Source organism: Nyctibius grandis, chromosome Z (genome assembly GCF_013368605.1).
Source record: "Nyctibius grandis isolate bNycGra1 chromosome Z, bNycGra1.pri, whole genome shotgun sequence".
NCBI classification, from domain to species: domain Eukaryota; kingdom Metazoa; phylum Chordata; class Aves; order Nyctibiiformes; family Nyctibiidae; genus Nyctibius; species Nyctibius grandis.
The window spans coordinates 17,668,895-17,687,363 of NC_090695.1; the positions used below are offsets into that span (position 1 = coordinate 17,668,895).

Genomic DNA, 18,469 nt, shown 5'->3' on the forward strand with positions numbered 1-18,469 from the left:
ATTTGGTTTTTAATATCGTCACAGCGCAATATTTGAGCACTTAATGCTTTTGTTCTGTTTTTTCTCATTCAGCAGACATCTCATTCACTATCGGTCTGAAATCGAATTTTTCTGTAAGTACACACTCAAAAATGTTGCATCATCCCAGGCACAATGACTAAGGTGAGCAGTACTTTCCCATCACACTAAGAAGCAGGGCAAAGTCCAATACAAATTATGTTATCAAAGAGGCAGTTTCCTACTAAAGATGAGTAAATGTTATCTGTACAAAAGGGAATATTTTGAACTGTTCTCACAAAGCTGTGGCAATGTTAGTAAAGCTGTAAAGCTGGGAGGTACTTTTTAAAGGTGGCACGCTAAAGCAGCAGCATCTAATTCTAATGCACAGCACAGTATTTATTAAAACCATCTTGCCTGTCTCAGGGATTTCTGTGAAGGGAAATTTTTTTTTTAATCCAGACAATATATTTGTCAGTCAGTCGTGTATAAACTCCAGGCATGTTTCTTCTTCCACATCCTCTTCCAAAAGAAATAATCCCACTGTATCGACCAGCACAGATTAACGGCCCACCTGAATCTCCCTAGAACACAAAATAGAAGTAACTATCAATGTGTTCGCTGCTTTCCAGAGGAGCACGCAGTGCCACCTGCACTGCATAAGCATGTTTGGAAATGTTGCTTCTAACCTGTTCCAACCTATGAAATGGATCAGTTGGCTTACGTCACTTTATGGGAGTTGGGTGAGCTATAAGGAGAGGTTGCTTTTAAAGCCTGAGCGAGCCTTTGATGTAAATGATGTAGACCAGCACAGTACTATCATAATTCTATTTCAAAAGGTATTTTTTTATTGTTGGCATAAATTGATTCCCACTTCTTTAGCAACTGTCCTTCTGGACTTGGCACAGAAGACATCAAAAGCAAAATCCAAACAGCACTTTTGAGTGTACAGTTAATTCTTTACTACTCAGATGTTGACATCTACAAAGGATCAGGTGATTCAGACCCTGAAAGTTTTTCTTTGTCTCCGATAACTACAGGTGGTGCTTAAGGAGAGCACCTTAGCTAAAGAAATGCACCTGAAGTCAACTGACATAATCCCAGACTCAAATTCCCATACCCTCAATCTTGTTGTGTACATCGACCTAAATTACTCAAAGTTTTAACATTTCTTTTTCACAGCAATAAAGTCCCTTTCAAATGTGGTTAAAATCACTGTGAGTCTGATCAGCCTCATTAAGTGTCTAGCACTGCTTTGTTCCCAGTGAAAAGGGAATAATTATTAAAAGCACACCCCCTCCTCTTTGTAACTTTGCTTCTTACCTGGCAAGCATCTCTCTTCAAAAATTTTGTTTTCCCCACAGCACACAACATGTTGCTGGTTATTTTTGTGTAATTTTCGTATTTGCTCTTGCAGTTTTTTCTAACAACAATTTTAAGAGTTGTTTCCTGCAGATATTTTGATGGTTTTCCTGAAGATGTGACTCCCCAGCCAGCCATCTTGCATGTTGTGCCAGGTTTGATATCATCACAAGAGTCAGGCAGAGGCAAAAGTTGCACATATTTATTCAGCTTTGCAATACCATTCAGCTGGGAAAAAGAAGGAAAAAAAAATAGTTTCTCATGCAGAAAGGAAGGAAAGTATAATCTAGTTTCAATTGGCATTTAGTCTCATTTTACCAATACTTTCCTTATAAATCACTTTTCAATATTTAGGAACCGATCCTGAGCTTAATTACCCCTTTGCGAATCATAAAGAATTTCCCTCGTGTCTGTATAGCAATTCCCTATCTATGGCAGCAGTAGTGAGTTCAAGCCCAGCTTCCCATTGATTACAGCAGGATTACCTGCACAGGAGCTAGGCTGTTGGATCTATATCCTACTCAAGAACCTAACTTGTCACTGAACTTCTGTGTTGAAATCAGTCTCTGGTGCTTGACTGACACACAGAAAGGTCTCAAAGCACAGTGCAATGTACCCAGTAACAAAGATGAAAACAAAAGCTATAACCAATTAGACATGACAGCAGTGACATAACTGGAGAAAAATGAGGTCTTGAACTCTTCAGATTGCCAAGGTTTTGCTCTGAGAGATTCAAAAGGGCTTAAATGACCCAAACAGTCTGTGTTTTGTTGGCCTTTACCTGACAGATTCATCCTTCAGCAGAGGCCAATTTAAGCCTGTAAATGAAAACACAGCAAAACACTAACATATATCCTCAATGTGCTTGGTAAAGGCTCACAGCTACTGAACAAACATTTTCTATTTTACACACAATCACTGCACCATGATTCATTTCACAGGTGGTTATACATGTTGCTGAATGGTTGTCAGTTAAATGGTTCTGGCTTTATACCTTTTAAAAAAGGCTCTCCAATAAAACACAAGTTTATCCAAAAAATCCTTACAGTTTATTATCACCAGTGCTGGCGGGAATTTCCAAAGATGGAAAGTTTATCCCAAGTCACTTAGCACTGCATTACAGCAGTAATGTAGAGCCTGAGATGTGAGCCCTGGTGATAACGCTATCCCTGCTCCTGTGTCATTCAGACAAAGGATTTTATGGTATCCATGTCATTTTGGAACAGAGTTGTAACTTTCAGCCGTAGAAATAGTACTTCCTAGCGATCCGTTTTGATATTGTGCTCACAAATAACCTGGTGCTCCTGCTAAGTTGCTGGTGGCCACAGGACAAGTCAGTGAAATGAACCTGTCTGCCTTTGCAATGAAGCAGATGGAGAATGCTCACTAACATCTGGGGCAAGGAGCTTTTCTCACTTGGGCAGTGATAAGTCACTGGGGTCATAGATGTCTGTAAATGCTCCAGCTAGTTCCAGAAAGGGACATTGCTAGTTTCCTCCCTGTGCCATTGTCATACCAAACTGGTGATACCATTTAATACCAAAAATCAAGTTCAAGTCATCACTTCCTTTTCCATATAATTCCACCAATTACTTCAGAAGTGTGGTAATATTCATAATATACTGTACCTAGTCAATCATTTTAAGTACACATTAATCTTCCACATAAAACTATTTCTTCATTATCACAGGCATAACATTAAAGCATAACCTGAATAAAGATCCATCCAAGATTTCTCAGGCATCATACTGAAGTCATAATGTTTCTAAAGGCACAGGCAAGATGATGTACAAGTCTTATCTTTCTCAGGGACTTTGGATCAGCACTGAAACTGCTGGTACCAGGAAGACAGTCCTCCAGAACCATTCGATCACCTACAGGTTTCCTGTGTAGAGACTTGCCCTCTCCCTGTCAAAACACCCATGGCTGCCTCCATGTCAATCTCAGTGCTGGATTAACAGAGTTCTCAGTGCAGGGACACGTGAGGCATGAGCCAGGCTGAGCAGGAGCTGGTATGCAGGAAATTCTTACAGCCCTGCCCCACTTTGGCATCCAGGATGATGCTGCTGGCAAGGAATCTTTCCATGCCTCATTCTGCAGTGTCCTGAGCCTTCTTCACTATGTGACCTCTCTGTGCTCCTGGAGCTGAATTCATCTATGTCCTGTACTATCCATACTTTAAGTGGTTACCCCAAATAATTAACAGTAAGTTTCACCCCCATTTTTGCTCAGTCCAGCACAAGGCATCCCTTTGGGATACAGCTGTGACCCAGACTGCATTGCATACATCACTTCAGCACTGCCTTTGAAAATTTTGGAGGGGTTGCTGCAGTGACTGGGTTAAAGGGAGTTTTAGAGCACAGAATGGGCTTGAATGTCATCCCTGCTCACAGTGCCAGTGATCCTGTAACCTTATCTAGATTAGTACAACCAAAAGCACGGTGTTCTGTGATATTGTTAAGCTATCCAAACAATGTACTCTTTGATATCAAAGAACAGCCAAAACGATCATCAGCAAAATTCCTTTTATAATAATACAACAGTAATTAACACAATACCTTGAGGAGCATTATATCATTTTCCTTGGAAGACTTGCCAAACTGAGGATTAGGAAAGTAGTGCATAACCTTAAATATCTGCTGCTCTTTTTCAGCTATGGATGCTTGATGGGCTCCAAGAACAACTCTAACTTCTGATTTGTTTAATCTGTAACATAAAGAAAGTACAGGGAGAGAACGTCACTACTAGAACTGAGCAACATCTCTCAAGATAATCAAAAGACATGTAACATAATACTCACTATTTCATATTACAACAACATGATTAAAACAGATGGAAGGATATTGTTCATTTCAATGTTTTGACATGAGCTTGTATTTTCCTCTACAAAGTAACATTTCTTTACTGTAAATCTAGTCCAGTGAAATAATGGTGTGATAGCTGACCTTCAGAGATTTCCAGAGATTGGAATTAATTTCATGAAAAAGCCTACTGGCTTTTTAAGGAGAGTCCCTTGTACAAGGACTGCTGGCGCTGATGCCTTTCATTAATCTTTTAATGGTCTCCTTTGGACTTAGGACCTAATCCTGCAAAGGACTGAAACATGCCTGATTAATAGCGTGTAGGTTGTCTTGCTGACATCAATGGGATGTCAGTACACACATCGATATTAGGAAAAAATTCTTCTATGAAAGGATTGTCAAGCACTGGAACAGGCTGTCCAGAGAAGTAGTTAAGTCACCATCCCTGGAGGTATTTAAAAGACATGTAGATGTGGTGCTTAGGGACATGGTTTAGTGGTGGACTTGGCAGTGCTAGGTTAATGGTTGGACTTGATCTTAAAGGTCTTTTCCAACCAAAATGATTCTCTGTGTTTCTAATCATTCTGAGCATTATGCATACAGTTTAGTGCTCTGCTAAAGTGGACATCTTTAATATTAATAAGAGTTTTGTCCTTAACTTCACTAAATACAGGACTCAGCCCGTTAAGGAAGAAGGATGGGTGTTGCCTCACTCAAGACACCCCTATAGTGAATATTAAAAATGGAGATTACCAAAACCCAAAGACAGTTATATGTCCAGTTCCTGCTAATAAACAGTAAGAGTTAAGCAACTCATAAATCCCCCTCTCCCCTAAGCTCTCTGACTATCATCAGAAATTTATGTATTAGAGTTTGTCTTTCTTCATTTTGCCCTGCTAAACTTAATGCAGCCCAGTAAGATGACATTGACAGAAGACATACTGCTGCTTTCCTGTTCTTCATCTTCAGAACACAATCTCACTACACACAGGACAACTTATTCAAGCCAGAACAAAGACCTTGCCAATCCAAAAAAAAAAAAAAAATTTATTTTCTTCATTCCAGCTGCATGTCTCACTGAAAGATACAATTCATTTATTTATATGTGAATGTTTGCTTGTGAAAATAGCTGCAAAGGCAGTGCTGGATCCTAAAAATTTCTCTTTTTATCTACAAAGCACATTTACACAGTGAGAATGATTGATATAAGACTCACAAAACTCCAGCCCTGGGACTCTTCTGTGTATCATCCCCAACAGAGGTGCAACTGCTGGACTTGCAGAAAGCCTAGGCAGTCAGCATACACTGTGCATACAGAGAAGCCTGGGGGAAAAAAAAACAAAAAAACACACTGCAACTTCATCCAGATCTCTGACAAGTTGCTTGCAGGCCATGCAGAAATTCGTGTTGCTGGATTCATGCTATTTTGTCTACGACAAAAATTATTTCAGAAGTGACTATCATATAATACTAATTAGCTAGGAAGGCTTACATGCACTGCAATTACACCTGCTAAGAACAGTCTAGTCATAGCATCGGGGTGGGTGGGTTTTACACGGGCATCATCAAACAGCTCAGGAGAAGGAAACCAGACAGATGTTTCACTTTGCCCCAGTGACAAAGACTCATCAGCCCAAAGCGATGTGCTCATTAGAAAACCAAACCAGTGACCAGAGCTGTCCTCTGCCTGGGACCAAAGACAACCAATGCCCTTTCCACTGAATAGCTTCCAAATCTGAATTTTTATAACCATAACTAACTGGATATCTCTAACCCATTGACTGAAGAGTGAGCGACTCCAGCTCCCATCAAAAAATCCCTTAATTCTAAAGAGGAAGGCTTGGCTTTTGTTTTGTAAATGTCCAAAACAGCACATGCTAGGTGTGAATATTTCTACCCTTACAAAAAATGCAACCAAACCTGATTCAGCTGAAGAAGTGTGGAAGACAAATTCACTTAGAAAGAAGGAGCTGTGTCCACTGTTTCAGACTAACTAATGGAAGAAGGCCAGCCAAGCTGCCCACACTGTGTTTGAGAATGTCAATTTTGCAGAGGTTTATTCTAATTGGTTTGCTTTTAGTTATTCAAAATACAGAAAAAAATGGAGAACTAAAACATGATTTAGATAATATTTTAGCAAAAACACAGGCATTTTACTTCCTAATGTGAACAGTAGATGTCCTCCTTACCCTGAGACAGCTGTTCAACAGCTGTGCCAGCCTTGGGGTATCCCACCTGGGGAAGGAGTGCTTATACTGACATTTGACTTGTCAAAAGGACAAGACTCCTTGTCGTAGTCATGACTGACATTCAGTTTTTGTGTGCCCATGTCACTTAAAATGGGAGGAATAGTGTTTCCGTCTAATTCAACTTCATCTCTCAGGGTGTTTTGAGGCTTAGTCCCAGGCACACATGTAAAATTTGTTTAAAGCACTTTGGAATATAGCTCCGTCTCTTAAGACATTGCTGTTTCAGATGCTTAAATAATGAATTGTGTCTTTTATCAGCATAGTCTGTACCCTGTAACATTGGCAGGATCTGACTAATGAAGGTAACTGTACACGATGCAGATCAGTAGTTTACAAAACAAAACAGAATGACAAGTTCTTAGATCAGTTTAGGAAAAGAACTGAAGCTTTTAACAGTTCTTAAGAAATCAATAACCACTTTTCTTTACTTACAGGCTTGCATGCCATGCCCCGCCTCAATGAAGAGTTAAAATTGCCCCAGTATAAGATACTTACTGACAATGCGCTGCTGTCAAAACCCATTGCTCTTCCACAAGAGCTCCTCCACGCAGTTAAATTCTTTTTCTGGATAGCAGCCATAGAAGGCCAGGAATGAGGACGCACGACATGTACCCCGATAATGTCCGTGCAGCCATCTGAAATGCAACATAAGTGCAATTATGTTACGTGTTATCCAGAGGAAGTAGGAATTTGGATATTTTTATCCTTGGAGGAGTACTTACATCTCGGGGCTAGGGTAACAGCAATTAGAGAGAGCAGGAGAGCTAACAGGTGGTTTGTCATAGCTGCTGCTATTTACCGACAAGAACATTGTAAATTACAATACAGTCTTTTCTATTTAAATGTCCCCTACAGGAAATGGTGGTTTAAACGTTTTATGAATAGCTCCCTCTCTCGAAGTTTCCCTTTACATCATTAATATTGTATTATTTTAACTGCAGCTTGATTTCTTTAGGTTCTTTCTTCAGGTTTCTTTAAAACCTGCCTGTTTCTTGAATTCCCAACATGTGTCAATATTTATTGGTTCAAGTCTTACAGGAATTTCAGCAGCCCTTCACCACGGGTATTATATTAGAAAACAAGCACATAAGAAAATTCCTGAGCATTACATGGGATGTTTAATAAAACCTAAGTGTCTCAGAGAATTCAACATTCTTTCAACTTTAAAGGAAAAAAAAAAAAGGAAATATGTGAGAAGAATGAAACTGTCCATCTTCAAGCAGGTGAACAAATGGGAGAATGAATACAAGGACCACCTGAAAAGGCTTTACAGAACAGCAGTGAGAGGGAAAACTCAGGGCATGCAGAGTACAAAAGCCATTCCCAAACTGTGGACCAAGATACAGCAGCAGCCAGCAAATCCTCTGCAGAATTATACTGCCCCAGTAACATTTTCAGTTGAAAGACTTAAAAAGATTCATACATGAAGTTTATGAGAGCCACTGAGAATTGGCAGGCATCTGTTGTCTGGCAAGTTCAGGAATACCTGACACCAAAGACAAGCTACACACATGGAAAGCAGAGCAATTTGTATTTTCTTAGAAATAATTTTTGAGGGTGCAGGATTCAGATGCAGAAAACCCTGGAACGTGCAAGTGTCAAATGCAAACAAAATATCTAATAAGTGTTCACAAGAAAAAGATAAAAAGACACAGTGGTGAGAGAGACATTTCTGTATGGCAAAACTGTGTCTGCACCCGTATTTTGCACGCCTTGCTGGTAAAGCACTACAAAAAGACAGCATGCCCTTGTGTGAAGAACCTAAAAAGCCTGCTATGATCTTAAGTACCTTTAGAAAGAATCAGAAATAAAACTTGCCCAATATAGCTAGCTCTCATTTTTATTCAAGAGTTAGAGAACAGCAGCTCTCCAGACTGTTGAATGAGATGATAGCACTGAAATGCTTATTTCTGTGGCACGGAATCTTACTAGTTATAGCCCACTTTGAAAACATGTACATGATGCAACACAATGTGACACATTTCATATTTCAGAAGACTCTTCCAAAGCTCTTTTAAAGGAAAACACATGACTCTTAGAATTCATCAGCTCATAAAAGAGCCAGCTCTAGTTACCCCAAAATCACTCTCTGTTCTCCAGCTAATCCTGGGATTATTCGCCCACTGGAGGTTATCTCTGCAAAGAGGATCCTAAGGGCATAATTATGTTTGAGTCCCTCATGGCTTTGCCCTCCCACTAAGTGGCTAGCTTAGAAAGCAGGACAAGAGACAAAATGGGCAACAGACCCATGTTCTGACCAGACAGGAGAAGGCTTGTGTTTCCAGAGCATAATATCTAATGCTGGATTCTTTCTGCCAAGTACATTCAACTTCATAGAAACAATGCTGATTCCCTACAAGGCTTTGATTACTCTGAGTTAGCTACATCTACTTTTATTTCTGTGCTACTACATTTTTCTTTTATATCACACAGTAAATAGGTGAAAATAGGCAAATAGCTGAGACAGAAGAGACAACAGGTAAGTATCATGAGACACTGGTATCATAGAAGAAAGTAGAACAGGCATCCACAGCATATGCCCTGTCCCTTCTCCAGCTAGTCCCTGGGAACATGTCCTCCAACCACTGAAGGATGTGTCCAGGCAAACACACTGGAGTGGGGTTGGGGATGGCGCAGCCCAGGCAGGAGACACAGGAGGCACCACAGCTCTGTCTCACTGTGCTCCTGGCAGCTGCCCACTCTGCACCGTTCTCCTGCCCTCCCTTCCCCAGCCCCAGGCACCAGCCCTGTGGCTGAGCTAAGATGCTGCCTGAACTTGAGCACCCAGTGGCTTTGGAAGGTTCAGAGCTGCAGTTTAAATTGGTGTCCTGAATTGCCTCCTAAAGTCACACCTGACATTCACCTTTAGCGCTACAGAAAGCAGCATGAAGGAAAAAGGAGCATAATCACTGGAGATGCAAAATGATCAAACAACTGAGTGTGAGATAAGGGACAGAAGTGCTCGACACGGTACAGAACAGAGCTGAAAGTGATCCATTGACCCATGGGCTTAATGCCCATGGGAAATTTCCTCAAAGGTAAAGGCTACAAATAGAAGCTGGGTAGACTCATCATTCTTTTACTCCGGCAGTGGTTTCTGCTGAGACTGGCTATGCGTCGTGGGCACTGCGGGAGAAAGGATGGAGCACTTTGCTTACATATGCCAGTCCTCTTGAGGACCAATTGCTTATGCAGCAGAGGAGCTAATAAAAGAATTTAACAAGGCACTCAAATATAGAAGGAAGTTTTGCTTTGAGGTTTCCCTTTACATGCAAAGGCCAATAAAATCTAAACTTGACCATAAATTAACTTACTGCCATAACCAAAGGAGCCCAGCCAACTTGTTGCACACCTTAAAATTTGATGTCAATTTTTCAGCCTCATCTACATAAGTTACAAACTGAAGAGGACACTCTGACAAAAGCATTTGGGTACAAAACTAGAGACTGATTATGTGCATACCAACCTGATCTTTAATACCTGTGCAATCAATCCTAGGACTATGTGATAGTCAGAGCTGTTGCTCAGAAGGAGCTTGTGCAGAAAACGATCAGTTGTTATCAAACAGTATTTTAGATTGCATATTCCTAATTCTAATTATCAATGTAAATGGCATCTCTCATATTTAGAGGGGATTTTTTAAAAGGCATGGGTATGCTAATACCTGTGGAGTTACAGAAAAATATCTTTAGAAGTAAGTAGGATTTAGAAGAAAATAGGAGTGCATTTAGATATTGAAAAAAATATAAACAGGCTATAAAGGATTTTTTTTAGACAGTAGTAAAGATTTAACTTAGTTGCCTGGAAAACATCTAGGAACATTTGCAATTTATTCTCTGTCTCCCACATAGGTTTTTCTTGAAAGTAGAACAGGTAAACATAGGATGATACACACCCAACCTCTTTTCACTAGGCATGGCACCTCATATAGGAATATCCAAGGTTGAATCATTGCAGTACTATGAGTTTAAGCAGGTCTCAGTGTACAGGATTTTTGCTCACAAGTGCTCATACTGATCATGACTGTGCATAGTCCAGAGAGGAAACAGTTTCAAATGGTAAGACTGCTAATTAAAATGTCATAAAATCGGACTTTGGCCACTATTTGTAAGTGATAAATGAAAGAACGGTACCTATGGTACCTAGTGACACCATGTTCAGAACATTGGAAAAAAAGAACGTCAGTGGTACAAATCGCTGATAGTTACAGGGGATGTGCAGGTAGAGAGGAGAAAAATGAAAGAAAATTAAAAGCTTGGTGTGGTTTTGCAGTGCATGGAGCTGTCACCATGTCACATAGGTGACAGCATCTCTGACGAGCCACAGCAGTGACAAAGAGCTCTACTATCTCTAAAAATAGCTCCACATCTGCCTTCTTTAGAGAAATCACCAATAATTACCCTCTGTCCCAGAAGGGAGGGCAATGGCAAATTTGAGCAAGCGTGTGTCCAAGGTCTTCTACAAGTAAAACTCACATCAGGCTGTGGCACAGCCAGAATGCAGAATCTTTCTGCAGGCTGACTGTAGTGGGCCTCAAGTCTTCAAGAAACCTTCCAGGCTGTGTGGTAGTGACACTTCACTGCATGTACCTAGTTAGTTAATAGAATATTTGATGGTCCAAATTATTTAATATTAATGGAAGTTACTTCTGTTATTTGGGTATATATTTGGAAGTGAGGAACTGCACCTTTACAAGGCTCTAATAAGATTTATTCAGTTTCCAGGACTCAATTTAGTTGCCTAAACCTACTCATTTAGTGACATTTGAGATATCCTGGGTTTCCCAGACATGGGCAAAGGGCTGGCAAATCTGACATAGCATCTACAGAAGACCCATGGCCATCTGCACCAGGAGGCAGATCTAAGACACCTTAAGACACTTTAAATGGCATTATACCCTTTAGCTCTAGGCCACTAAACCACACTCAGTGCTATATGGATGCTCATCCAGTGCAAAGTTAACGAGGCAGGATCAGATGCTGAAAGGAGCAAACATCGGATTCCTTGGCCCTGAGGGGCTCCTGCACAGCACAGATAACCCTCTAATGGAGAACGGGCTGTGATTCATCTCTGACCTCAAGGCCACCTGGGGTGTCTAGAATGAAACTACACGTCTTCATGTGGGCAACTGCATCAAGCCTAAATTTATGTGAGCTGAGTCCCACTGTGTAACTGGACATGTAGTGGCTTACAAGGTTTCACTCCAGTACTCATATATTATCTCTCTGCAAATGCTACAGCAAAAACATGAAGGGGGGCAGATCCTGTCTTCACACCACAACAGATGACGCAATTTCTCACGAACACCTCTGCTGTAAGCTACATTGTTGGGGAGGGGTTTTTTTGTCTTTGTCACAGTTTCAAATGTCAAATATCCTTAAGAGGAAAAACAAAACCCACATCCTTTTCTTTTAGATATATATATTAAGCAGTGAATAAGGGGGAACACCAGACAGAAATCATGGGAGCTTTTCTCACTTTGTCCACCTCTGCTGCTATTATTCTCCTGGTAATTCGTGCAGGTAAGTAAGTGTCCAGTTTGATCCTTTTGAAGGTAAATGCTGATGTGCAGAGTTCTAGTTAAGCCAGCATGTATTAATATAAAGGAAGCAGTCACAATTATTATTTGAGTTCTTATTATTAGCTCACTTCCACTATATTCATGTGTTTGATCTTTCATACAAACAAAATAATTTCTGAATGGTTAGTATTAATTAAAGCTGCACAGAGGACAGGCTATTTGGAGGAGTTCAGAGGAGTTAACATAATGATTATCTGACCTTTCTCTCCAGAGGCATACATGTACTTTAATGTCTCGATTTTGTGTTTTTCTGAAAAACAGGTTCATGTAATGTGACTTACACTATATAGACCAGCTTCCAGATGTCCACATAAGTCACATACTATACAACATTTACCATGTGGCAGATCTGAGGTTATTACTCACAATGAAGCTAAGAAATTAACCATAGCAGTGAACTTCAGGAAAAGAAATCTGTGCAAGAGCAACAATATTTTGGTGCTTTTCTTGTCAGAGCTCACCGCACTGATTTAATTTTGGTCCCACTGAAACATACAGAAGTAGTACTGCTGAGCAATTTTAAAAGTCTACCCTTAAGACGAGCATTGTGACATATTTACATACTTGTGTGTCTGTATACGTTGTAATTACATTAACTGTTTTTTCTAAGAGACTTTGAGTGTCTTACAGTATGTTAGCCCAGCTGTGTGTATTGTGGCTTATTTTTATTTTTAGGTTTGTCTGTGGATATCATTGGAGGAAATGAAGTAGCACCACACTCGAGACCATTTATGGCCCTAATCAACGGAGCAAATGGAAAACCTATTTGTGGAGGAGCTTTGATCAAGGAAAACTGGGTGTTAACAGCTGCCCACTGTAATGCGTAAGTTCTTATTCTGATTCAGAGATTGTCATTAGTGAGTATCTGGTGTCCCTGTTCAAGAAGAAAAGTTAATATTCCTGGTGGTTTTGTGCATTTAGCATGACTAAGATCATGTTATGATTACTGTGTTTTATAATTTATACTGACAAATGTGCTTCAGTGAGTAAAAAATAATATAACAAGGTATACTGGTCTTCAATGTTTCTGAAGAGATTTTCAAGCTTCTAGCTGCATGCAAGCACAGAATAGCAAAGCTGAAGTAGTGAATTTGGGGAAAAGTTTTATCCCTGTTTTCTCAATCAACCAGGGCACTAAGCCAGAGGACTGGCCAGTCTAAATAGCCACTCAGAAAACAGAAATAAATTCTTGTCATTTTATTCTGTAAAAGATATGCAGTTCACCACAGAAAGAGACAGCATGCAGTTATACAGGAGCAAAAATCCTTAAGGTTTAAATGACATGTCCTACCTCTTACCTTTGCGGGGAGGACTGGAGCTTCTCCTGAGCCAGCCTGCCTGGGACCAGTGAATCACTGGACTCTGCAGACATCAGAGAAATGTATCAATCTTTCCTGCCTCTGTCCAAACCCAGAGATATATGAGACTTGCTACAAAGAGTGCATAAGGCCCAAAAGCTGTCATATTAACACAAGGTAATGAGTGTTTCCAACTGAGATCACATTTAATAGAAAATACAATAAATAATTAACTTAATGATGCTCTGTAAACAGTCAGACGGCTCTTAATAGCTGAAGGAAAGGAGCAACCACTTCCTCAGGGTTGTGTTTGCTGCAGTAAGATGCAATGTACATCTGCTCAAAGAATATTCTCCCATTCGGCTGTAACGTACATTGTTCTCCCACAAACAGCTACACCTGTGGTCTGATATAAAGATCTGCTTGGACTGCTTGACCAAGGAGTGCTAGGATCCTGGTTTCTATACCAGAGAGCCTCAGCAGGCACAACTGTCACCACTTCAGTATCTTCTAAGTACATGAAGTTGCAGAACAAGACAGAGAAAGGAAACGCGCTATGTCTCACACGGACTCAGAAAATAGTGTTGGAACAGTGTTAGGGCAAAGCAATGGTACAATTCAGTCCAGTCGTGATGATCTCTGAACTAACAGTGCTGTGAACTATTCTCCTAAATTTTCTGCACAAATTGCAGAGGGCACAGTTGGTGAGACCACTACCAACAGCAAAGCTGATGCATTCACCCTTCATTCAGTTCCCAAAGGGAAACAATAGGTGTAAGTTCAGAGTCAAGTACCTGAACCCGTCTATGCTCCTGGGAAGATGAAAATAGAAGAGCATGAATTTTGATTCACTGAGTCAATTTTTTTTAACTACTTCTAAAAACAGGGTAATCTTTTATATTTTTCTAAATTACTGTTGCTTTTCAGGCATGCAAAAAGAGACTCTGTAGCAGCTGGACATTACAGCCACATTTAACACCAAAGAATTATGGAGTTACAGCAAGAGAATCCCACTAACCATGTTGTCTCTCTTCTCAGGCAAGGAGGCAAAGTTATTCTTGGAGCTCATTCACAGAAAGCAACAGAAAGAGAAAAACAGATTTTTCAGATCGCAAAACAAATTCCCTACCCATGCTACTGTTCCAATTGTAAGGAAAACGACATTATGCTGCTGCAGGTATAGACTTACACATCACTTACGGAATATGCATCTCCTATGACATACCAGTTTCTTCCTTCTAGTGAGGGAGATGAGCCAAGGGAGTTTCTGGTGACATTTTTTCTGGAGTGATATAGTCTGGTCTGCTAATTCAGCAGACTGGGGAACTGGGGCTGCACTGAGAACTAAGGCAATCCACAATTCCTATAATGCATGCTAATGATAGAAGTACAAAAATTCTGGAGCTTGACCAAGATATTTCAGTTTCTGGCTTTTCAGTGAAAGAGTAAAGATTATCCATGGAAAGTAGTGTATTTCCCACTTCTTAGAAATATACTTATTTCTATAAGTATAAGAAACACTTATAGAAATAATTTGGTTAAAAACCCTAATGTTCTGTCTGAAAAACAGTTCTAATTAAAAACTTCTGACTTCTCTGATCCTCAGTTTTGCCAGTTTCAGTCACTACTGTTATTTTGTCTTCCCAACGGGGTCTGAGAGCCAGAGGAGTAAAATAGGGTATTTTTTTAGAGCTAATACTTCAGCAGAAGCTAAATGGGTTTTCACGACATAAAGAATACTCATTTTCCTTATTCTTACATTGATTACATAAGTCCTGTCACAAAGAACTGAGGAACCTCAAACAGGGGTTGCAGTAATCCCCTATTACCATAATGGAAAAGATCCAACAGTTAGCATTCAGGGGCCTCTGTTAGACTCTGCCTCATAATAACTATTTGCCATATCTTCTACAGCTTCAGAAAAGAGCAAGACTTAATAAAGCTGTGCAACTCATTCCTCTGCCTACCTCAGATGATGATCCCAAACCAGGAACAACTTGCAGCGTAGCAGGATGGGGACGAACTCACAATCGTTTGAAAAACCTTTCTGATACCCTGAGGGAGGTCAATGTCACTGTTATCAGTAGGCAAATCTGCAACGACAAAAATCATTACAAAAGCAACCCTGTTATAACAGACAATATGATATGTGCAGGGTCTAAGAATGGAGGAAAGGACTCATGTTTTGTAAGTATATTTACTGTCTATATCCACATAGATTATATTAAAAATAAAATAGAAAGTGCTAGCTTTTCTGCATTTATAATTTCTGCCTCTCTTCAGTTCAATGAAGAATTTTATTTAAAATGAGTGAATTTACCAAGGCTTGTTCCTCTAAGCCTTAAAATCAAAACGTCTGATTGATAAATACACCTTCACAGACTTTGGACATTGTGGTTTTATCCAGGCATGGCAGATAGATATTATCTTCTTCAATAAAACTATTTTACTAGAAAAATCTCCACAAAATAGCTTATGAGCCCATTCTCAAGCAGCTAACCTGAGTGGAACAACTTCTCTGACGTCAGAGGGCTTTGAAACAGGTTTTGCTGATAGAAAACATTTTGACTAGGCCCCAAGTCAAATGCACAACTGTGTAAGAACTACCATGTTTCAGAAGATTTAACTATTGAATTAACGAAGTTACACAAAAGGTACAAATTTCTAGAGACCTTCTACTTTTCAGGACGAAGTTTCCAGCTTTTTCTTTTCATACTCAAGAAGAATGACTATTCCTTAGCACTGAGCTAGATTCATTCCCCAATACTCACACTTGAAAGATCAGATTGAAGTCTTTTTTTCTTTTTTGCTAATGAAAGTCTTAACTTCCAAGGAGGCAAAAAAATAAATCTGTAGTAGCACTGTCTACCTTTTTATTTCCTGCATGCAACTGGTGCAAATTTTATTTAAACGAAGCATTTTTTAGCTTTTGTAAATCTGAATGGCAATTTTTTTCCCTTTTTCCAGGGGGATTCTGGTGGACCTTTAAGATGCAATAACGTGATGAGAGGCATCACTGCTTTTGGGAAGGCAAAGAAGTGTGGTAGTGTTGATGGCCCTGGTGTCTACACTCGACTCACAAAGCAATACCTTCAGTGGATAAGGAAAACCATAGGGGGAGCCTAATAGATAGGGTTTTGACTAAGTGACTTCCTACTTTGTACTTGTGTAACAATATCTAGTTTCAAAATACGCTTTTAAAAATAGCTTCATTATACTGGTAAAAGAAGTACTCCCACGCTGAATTTTAGCTGCTTGATGTCCTTATAGATGAAAATACTTATGTCTGTTTTCAGGTTAGATGTGATCTTAACAGAGCCAGACACAGTGCTCTGCTACAACAGCATTTGTAGCTCATACTGTCAGCCATGGAGGCAGTCGATGGGCATTTGTGACTCAGTCTTCCAACATTGTTGGGTTGTGCATTCGGACTGAGCTCTACATGGATGAGTATTTCTGACCAAGGATATAATCCAGCTGTTTGTGTCCCCACTGCATCGTGAGTATATACTGCACTCTTCTGTGTCTGGACTTCTGCAAATAAACCTGAAAGTTAGTGAGATGCTAGATACAACTCCAGATACCTGAAAAACTTGGCAGTTTCTCTGCAGCAGAGATCCTGATTTCACAGATATAGGGGATTGCTAAACTTCAGAAAATGAAGTTTCAGCAACTGCATTTGATTGTGGAACATAATAAGTGTGCATTTCCTAACTCTCTTGTATTTGAAACCTCTAGATTTCATCCCTTTATGTACTTTGCATTTAATAAAGAAATGGCAATAAAAATCTACTGCTTGCTGCTGTCAATTTGTGTGGAAAGCTCCGTCTGTTGCAGTACAGATAGTCTGTGTACATAATGTTTTGGATGTGCAATATGTTTGCAGAATGCACCAAGATCAGCAACATTATGTTAAAAAATCATCCAGAGACATAACAGAAAGTGTCTCAGCTGGAATATCAGTATGATAAAGTGCGGTTCATAATATAAAAGAACTTTAATTTTATGATGCCACTACTGCTGTTTCAGATATGCAGTGAAATTTTTAAATGCTTCAACAACCACTTGTCAAACAGCAAACAGACCTATTCTGAAAAATGCTTCTGCCTGTCTCTGTATTAACAGTCTTGGGCATTTTCAATGCCTTGAACACCTCAAAAAGGGCTTGGGGTTTTTTTGTGTTGCTTTGAGGATTTTTTACTTGGAAGTAGGCATTAGCTAAGAGAAAGGAGAGAATCTTCAAAGGGTGGAAAAATATTGTATTGACTTTAATTAAAAAATGATTGCTCGGTTCATCATGAGCAACTAAACACCACTTACAAACACAACATGAGAAAATATAGACTAAAACTTTTTTACACAACTGCCTTCACCTGACCTTGTTGAGAAGAAACAGTAGTTTCGTCATAGAGGAATACTGAAGCGTGAGGAGGGAGAGAGCCTAAACTACAGGGATCTTTACTGGAAGTTTCGATGCTGAACATCTTCTTTTATGTTTTCTGTCCATTACAAACATTACACAGTCAGAACTTTTCACATTCCTTATTCTTATTTCTCAAATGTTTGTTCTGACTGTTGGGCTGAACACACAAACAAGCACACAAACACAGAAGCAAAGCAGGGGCAGAGAGAAGGATTCCCAGCCAAGTAAGATTGCATCTGTGAAACTGAGAAGAGAATTTGCCCCACTGATTGCTACTGACACCCAAAGTGGTGACTTTGATTCTGCCTTTAAACACACAGGAAGTCAGACAAGTCCAGACTTTTTCTATTCTTGCAAACTACCAAACCCTTGCTTAGGAAAGAACTGATTTTAAAAACCTTCAGAAAAACAAAAATATCCTCATCAATCCTTATATGCAATCCCCAATTGGATGCACCCACAAGTGCTGAAGGAGCTGGCAGATGTTACTGCCAAGCCACTCTCCATCGTCTCTGAAAGGTCATGGAGAACAGAAGGGGTGCCTGAGGACTGAAGGAAGGCCAATGTCACTCCAGTCTTCAAAAAGGGCAAGAAGGAGGATCCAGACAACTACAGGCTGGTCAGCCTCACCTCCATCCCTGGAACAGCTCATTCTGGATGCCATCTCTAAGCACGTGAAAGAAAAGAAGGTTATCAGGAATAGTCAACACGGATTCACCAAGAGGAAATCATGCTTGACCAATCTGATGGCCTTCTAT

At 39.9% G+C, this 18,469-nt stretch overlaps 2 protein-coding genes across 2 annotated transcripts; one reads left to right on the forward strand and one right to left on the reverse strand.

Moving 5' to 3' along the window:
• Nucleotides 1-419: 419 nt before the first annotated feature.
• Nucleotides 420-7,192, reverse strand: LOC137675887 (granzyme A-like). Its single transcript, XM_068422172.1, is given in 6 exon segments — nucleotides 420-581; nucleotides 1,321-1,587; nucleotides 3,918-4,065; nucleotides 6,905-6,955; nucleotides 6,957-7,044; nucleotides 7,132-7,192. Coding segments are annotated over 6 exon segments (777 nt in total).
• Nucleotides 7,193-11,846: 4,654 nt separating this feature from the next.
• On the forward strand, nucleotides 11,847-16,414 carry LOC137676613 (granzyme A-like). The gene is made up of 5 exons (XM_068423553.1): nucleotides 11,847-11,931; nucleotides 12,666-12,813; nucleotides 14,327-14,465; nucleotides 15,203-15,475; nucleotides 16,256-16,414. Exons 1-5 carry the CDS (start codon nucleotides 11,871-11,873, stop codon nucleotides 16,412-16,414), a joined length of 780 nt encoding a protein of 259 aa, XP_068279654.1. The 5' UTR covers nucleotides 11,847-11,870.
• Nucleotides 16,415-18,469: the final 2,055 nt, after the last annotated feature.

What these genes read in the sequence shown, in the direction of transcription:
- LOC137676613 (XM_068423553.1), top strand. Translation starts at nt 11,871, where the DNA reads ATGGGAGCTTTTCTCACTTTGTCCACCTCTGCTGCTATTATTCTCCTG. An exon ending in TCTCCTGGTAATTCGTGCAG is followed by an intron (nt 11,932 to 12,665) that starts GTAAGTAAGTGT and finishes TTTTATTTTTAG; the next exon opens with GTTTGTCTGTGGATATCATT. An exon ending in GAGGAAAGGACTCATGTTTT is followed by an intron (nt 15,476 to 16,255) that starts GTAAGTATATTT and finishes CCCTTTTTCCAG; the next exon opens with GGGGATTCTGGTGGACCTTT.